At 46.3% G+C, this 6,492-nt stretch overlaps 1 protein-coding gene across 1 annotated transcript in view; it reads right to left on the minus strand.

The window, feature by feature from the left end:
* The window catches only part of PPM1H (protein phosphatase, Mg2+/Mn2+ dependent 1H), a 237,844-nt gene extending 232,749 nt beyond the window's left edge, over window positions 1–5,095 (minus strand). The window contains exon 1 of the mRNA XM_019732426.3: window positions 4,402–5,095. Within this exon, the coding sequence (XP_019587985.1) occupies window positions 4,402–4,646 (245 nt within the window). The 5' untranslated portion in view covers window positions 4,647–5,095. The remainder of the gene's footprint in view (window positions 1–4,401) is intronic.
* Between the last annotated feature and the right edge of the window lie 1,397 nt (window positions 5,096–6,492).

Below are 6,492 nucleotides of genomic sequence, written 5' to 3' on the forward strand. Positions count from 1 at the left end.
TTTTGAATCATCTGCAAATAAGTGCCTTGGAGAGCTCTGTTAAATAAGACACCCCCAACACACATTTCTTTTTTTATCACACAAGAAATGCAGAACCTGGAGGTTCTTGCAAGTTAATCAATAAGTTCCCGGGCAGGAGCTCTGCTAAGATGTTTAAGGAGGGGTAGGTGTACTAGAGGAGGTTAGAATGGAAAAAGAAAGGCCCGGATCATCCTGAACTTTAGGAAAGAGAGAACTAGTGTTTTTTTCTGTTAACATCACTGCCCAGGCAACTAATGGGATTTACTGGTAATTTAATTGTTAATTAGTGCCAATGACTGGGGAGACAGAACAACCTATAGATTCCCAAATAAATCCAAATACTTACAGGCTGTTTGCAGGATTTAAATAAGATGATTTTATCCAAAATTTCACAATTTTGAACTTTGTGAGACACAAAGAACTTATGTTAGGCGTTTGACAGAAACTGAAGATAACTTTGTTTTGTACCCACATCTAGGGCACTTGTATAAGAAAGGTACTAGGGGAGAAAAAAGAATTGCATAGTTACAGTTATAACCTAAGTAAAATTATGCTGTAATTATTATCTATCCTTTCTGCAGAAGCAAAGAAATTGATCACTGATAAAAACCTGAATATGACGCTTTCACATACAGAGCACTGCACATTCTTTGCCATTCTCTACTGCTGTAGTTTCAGGCACAAACTCCATGCTCACTTGTATGTCTAAATCCAACTGACCATCAACAGGAGAAAGGTTGGACAAAGAGGTCAAGATGGAAAAAAAGTCAAAATGGGCTGCTCATCCATTAAAAACTGAACCAACTTCAGGTCTCTGAAGCACCGGGACCACTTGGGTGGTATTTAAACTTGGGGAGAGAGAAAGGAAGTAGCTGCTGGGTGGAGTCTCTGGGTCAGACTGTTGCCTCCCCTGGGCTCTCTCTGAGCAGATCTAACAGGCTGTCAGTGATTTCAAAGCCAAACTCAAAAATAAAACTCATTAATGCAAGTTTGGGGAAAGTTTTTAGCTCTGTGAATGTTACCTATAACTGCAGTGCTTTACAGAGCTCTACAACCTAGCACATAGCCCTTAATCAAGCGGCTAAACTTTTCAGCCACATAGGAAAGTTTTTGAGGAGCCGGGAAATTCCATCTAGCCCAATGCCAACAACTATTAATAAACGAGGGTCTTCGGTTTCTGGATCCCCAAATCTCACTGGGATTGCATAAGCTAATTCTCTAGTTCTATAACCTATAGAGTATCTCTTCTTGAAAGGGATTAACAGTCAGTGGCAACCAATAAACCACTTCTCAATTTTTCTACCATCTAAAAGGTCATCAACACTGGAGCTCCACTCTTTAATTCCTCACTCACTCACCAAGTGATGCCAATTCTTCCTCCCCAGGAAAGCTTGGAAAGTAGCTCATTTTTCTAGAAAGGTAAGCAAACCACTTCTGACTCAGGCCTTGACTCACTAGCATCTCTCTTATCCCCACTCTCTGAGCAAGAATCTTCCTACCAATGCTCTTCTTCTCAAGTGCCCTCTAGAACAAAGACAATTCCTCCTCCCAGTACATCCTGTAGCAAAGGGCAGTATTACGGGTAGCAGCTTCTGACCACAAAGACAAGTTCCCACTTGTCTTTCTCTCCCCTTCCCTATTTCAGCCATTTTGATTATTCAAGATGTATTTTTGTAGGAAGATAAACTATATATAGTTCAAGGTTTGAGGAAGTGGTACAGTACATCTGACAGAGAGGCAGCAAGCTAGTGATTAACCGTGGGTACAGACGGATGCACCATCATTTATTTCATCCACTGTAAGAAGGCAGTTTGTTGTTGTGGGTTCCAGAGGCAGACTGCTTGGGTTCAAATACAGGCTCTGCAAAGGGAGTATGACTCTGGGCAGGTTGCTTAGCCATCCCGTGCCTCTGTATCTTCATTTATAAAATGCAAATGGTAGTGCCTGCCTACCTTATAGGGTTGTTGTGAGAATTAAATGATTATGATACAATCTTGGGAAATAGTGTAAGCATTAAACACTAAGCATTATGTTATGAGCTATTATTAGTAATACGTATACATTTTTTAAATGAGGTAATTCTATATGTATTGGCTTGGAATAAAGTCCATGACACTGTATTTTGTGCAAACGTTACAGAATAACATGCTTAGTACGAGCATATTTGGGGAAGAAAAAAGAAAGGCATGATACATATATATAGGTGCATGTAAGTATAGAAAGGCATACACACCACTCAAAGACTGAACTGTCATTACCCTTAGGGAGTGAGGGGTTGTGGGGGAAGCTTATATTTGTATACGGGGCTTTGCTTGAATTAACAAGTATGTACTACTTTTATAACTACTTTAAAAAATTAAACATTTTACAGTGGCCCCTCTAACCTTCAAGTTGAACATCTTTCTTGTCCTGGTCTAGGAAATGATAAGCTTCTTAGAGATAAAGAAACTGAGGCCTAGCTAGAAGGTAGAGCCCTGTAAGTACTATCTCCCACATGTCTCCTTGCAGGTAACCTTATATTTTTTTCAGCTCTTGGCCTATCATGTGACCACCATAGGATCCAAACATTCTGAAACTGGTGGGTTTTTTTTCCCCTTTCCTTCCTGCTTACCTGAGGTACCCCTTTTATTGTGTCCAAGTAGCTTCTACATTCCGTGTTTTAGCATCTTCCTTTACCTCTCTTATAACTTTCTCACCATTCGCCTGTTTTTCTGCCCCTCAGACAGGTGCCCTTGCCCTGGAAAACCACTCAAGGGACAACTGAATCCAACATATTCAGGTTTTTGGCAGGCACAGGGCCCCATCTACACAATTGCAGGATGGAGTATGTCTCCAAGTTGCTTATCTTGCAAAGGGGCCAAATGGGCTTTTAAACAATTTTTTTCTTATTTAAGTCAAGAAACAGTGCTTGGTATGTTTTGGCAAGCACTTTTCCCTCCTTTAAGTCTTCCTTACACAGGTGTTTATTTTTGTTTTGGTTTTCTCCTGGAAGTCACAAAGCAATTTTGTATTTCCTCACCCCCAAAGTTCTCTACCTCGCCTATCCTTCATTATATGTTAATTTTTATTGTTTTAGCATCCATCACTTTCACTTGTTTCTTATCTTTCACACTCCAGCTATCTCCCCCATTTATACACATTTTCTATTTCAGCCGGTAGAGAAACTGTTATATGATGAAAGAGGAAGGAAAAAGAATTCGATATTCTAGGCAGAGCATCTTCCAGGTCATCTCTCGCACCGGAACCCGGAGCGTCGGGAATCATGCCTGCCCTGGGGTATCCGGGCCACCAGAACAGGGTCAGCATCAAAGCACCCAGGCGTCGGGAGAGATGATTGGTTACTGGATGAACCAATCAGCGGGCAAGGCTGTGCAGGGGTAGAGAAGGGCCAAGATTACAGAGCGGACTGAGTTAAAGGAAAAGGGGCAGGTGTGCCAGGCATCGGGGTTTTACGTGCACTTTTGCACCCACCAGGTCACTATTAACCCCGGAGCTCGGTCTTCTAAATCCCACCTTCTGAGTTTGCCAGTTTCATACCGCTGAATAGGAGGAGAAACATTACATATCCTACCATTCATAAGATGGTCATTAACAGTCAATGGAGGAGTAGCCGTAGAGTGGGGCAGAGGCCACTAAAATCCTCCCTCCTTTCCCAGTTCCACGCCAGGTTGTCAACCCAACTCAATCTGTTCTTGAAATAGTAAATCACTCAAACGCTCACACAATCGCCAAAGCTGATTACCACATTGCTATCATTAAATATCTGAAATAAGCTGACCCCTGCCCAAAGATTGGGGGGAAATAGTATTGGCGTTTAACGAACGCGCAGAGTTTTACTCCCTGCTAAAGGAGAAGCGAATGAGCTGTTAGGCTGAAGTGGGAGAAACTGAGACCTTCTGAAATGTGCAACCACGACAGCCAACGCGGCCGCCTCCAGGGCTCGGACATCCGCCACCCCCTCCCTCCCCGGCGCAGGGACGGCTCCTCCAGGCTGTGCCCCACAAACTTCAGGCAGAAGCGCAAAGATTGAGTGGGGGGCTGCACAGATGCTAGACTTCCCGGCTCTGTTTCAAACTTCAGCAAAAACTGGTCTGCGCACTTTATTCCAAGTGTGATAACCCCCGGAATCACAGACCCGTCCAACCTTAGCCTTCCCACGGCCCAGCGCTGCACCCATCAATCTACCACCACTACGCCGCGTCCTTGGGTTTGGGGGAAAGGGGAGTGGGAGAAGGCAGAAATGGCCAGTGCAAGTTAAGAGGTACCCGCCGAGGCCTGGACGCCGGCAGCCAGAGAGCCCTGGGGCGGAGGAACAAGGAGAGAGGAAGGCTGGAAGCGTGCGGGGAAGGGCCGCGAGGAGACCGGTGTCGGTGCACTCACTCTGCGTAGCCAGTGGCCCAAGGCAGCCGCCGGGTCTCCTTGAGGATGAGGATGGGGCGGGCGATGTGGTCGGCGCTGCACTCCACTTCGTCCTGAGACAGCCCGAGGAACTCCGGTCGCCCGTAGGGAAAACGCAGGGGCAGGTCCGAGCCTCCGCAGCCGCCGCCGCCGTGCTCGGAGCCTGAGCTGCCAGCCATGATGCCGCCCATGAAATTGGCCACGGCAGATTTCACTCGAGTGAGCATATTACTCTGGCGCCCGGCAGCAGCGGTGCGAGCGGGAGGCGGAGACCCGGGCCCGGCGAGGCGCAGCGCGGGGCATGCAGGCTGCGGCGGGCGCCGGGCGCACGAGCAGCCGGGCCGCTGGGACGCGCCGCGCGACTCCCAGAGCCTAGAGCTGCAGGGGGCCGAGCTCGGGCCTCCCGCGCTCGGTGCTGCCGCCTCCCCCCGCTACACTTCCGCAACCGAGAGGCATGGAGCGGGCCGGCGGGGCAGGGAGCGACGCCGCGCGCTCCGGGAGCCGCTGGGCGGCCGCAGCTGCAGCAGGTCCCTTCCCTGCCGGCTGTGCTCGACTCCTGCGTGAGCACAACTGAGACCACCAGGAGAGCCCGCGGAGCCGGCACGGCTGCTGCCACGGCTACCGTCGCCGTCGAGTCATGTGATAATCAGGCTGCAAGGGCTCTAGCTGCTGTTGTGGCCGGAGCTCAGCCCCTCCCCTGCCGGCCCGAGCGAGGCTGGCACCAGGTCCGTGACCTCCTGTGGAAGAGGGAGGCAGGCCGGGTCGGTACCTGGCGGAGGGGATGGGGGCGCTGTTAGCTGTAGCCGGTACAGGTGTTAAGGGGCGTCACGTGAAGCCAGGCAGCCAGGAAAAGCCAAGTTGAGGAATCCACTCTCGGAGGAATGCTGCCTACGCCTCTGGGAAAGGAAACTTGGAGAGCTGAAGGGGAAAGGGGAGACAGGTGGAATCCTGGTGGGACGGCTCCATGTCCTGCAGTGGAGATGAGGAATACCTGGTGTGACAGACTTTTCAGAGCTTTAAAGAAAAAAAAGGCTGCAATGGTTGCACAAGAATCATTCAAAGTTTCTCCCTAGGCATTTCTGGAATTACTTTTCTTTTTCTCTCATTACCACCACAAGCATCATTATCTGTGGAGCAAACCCTGTTTCAAACCCAGAATAAGCTTAATGGAGAAGAAAACAAAAGAGCTCTAAGAAATCAGAAGCAAGAAATATTTTATATATGTAGTATTTAACTGCTTAATAAATTTGTACAAGCATTTTCCTCAAACATAGCAACATGAGTATCTTTTCAAAGTTGGCCCTGTTTACTATTGAGGCACTTAATATACGTAGCCTTTTCTTACTTCGAAACATTGTTACAAAATTATCTAAGGGCCCTTTAAAACTAAAGTAATTTAAATAGAACATAGCGACTCAAATGCTAAAGTAAAAATGAATAAATGTTTGCAATGATTTGGTGATGTTGTATTAAAAGAAAACAGAAAAATGTTTGAGAAAACCCCATGAATGTGCTTCATTGGGGTAACATTTGTTAAGTATTGGCTTAAATTTTTTTTTTTTTTTTTTTTTTTGGCAAAAGAGCTATTTCCTGTTCATGTTTACTTTTTCTGTATCCTGTCCTGTTCCTGTGTTTACCTACCATTTAATTTGCCAGGATTCTGTGTTCCTTGTGGAGTTATGCACTGAGCACTCCCCTGGAGTTCAGGAGGGAATGCAGGCTGTCATTCTCCAGGAGTGGGAAGGCGGAAGCTGCCCAGGTGCTAGGGGGAAAGATAATTCTCTGAGTAGAAATTGGAATCTTTGCTTTTAGGTGTGGCCTGGGTAAACCTTATCGATTCCTTTTTTTCAGTATCTATGATATTTTTTAAGGCATTTCCCCATTTGTCTTTTTCATGAATAGGTACTCCAGTTTACTATCTATTACATAATTATGTAAAAAACAAAACATTCAACCTTTAGTGAAATTCCATTTCTATCAATGAGTTATTTTATTACTTTTCACAGAACACAAACACAGTTTTATCTTGGCCCCTTTAATTTTAAATTTTGGGGCATGATTCTAAACGCTGCA

The sequence above is a fragment of the Rhinolophus sinicus genome, chromosome 1, assembly GCF_057876585.1.
Source record: "Rhinolophus sinicus isolate RSI-liver-muscle chromosome 1, RSI-T2T, whole genome shotgun sequence".
Taxonomy (NCBI): Eukaryota; Metazoa; Chordata; class Mammalia; order Chiroptera; family Rhinolophidae; genus Rhinolophus; species Rhinolophus sinicus.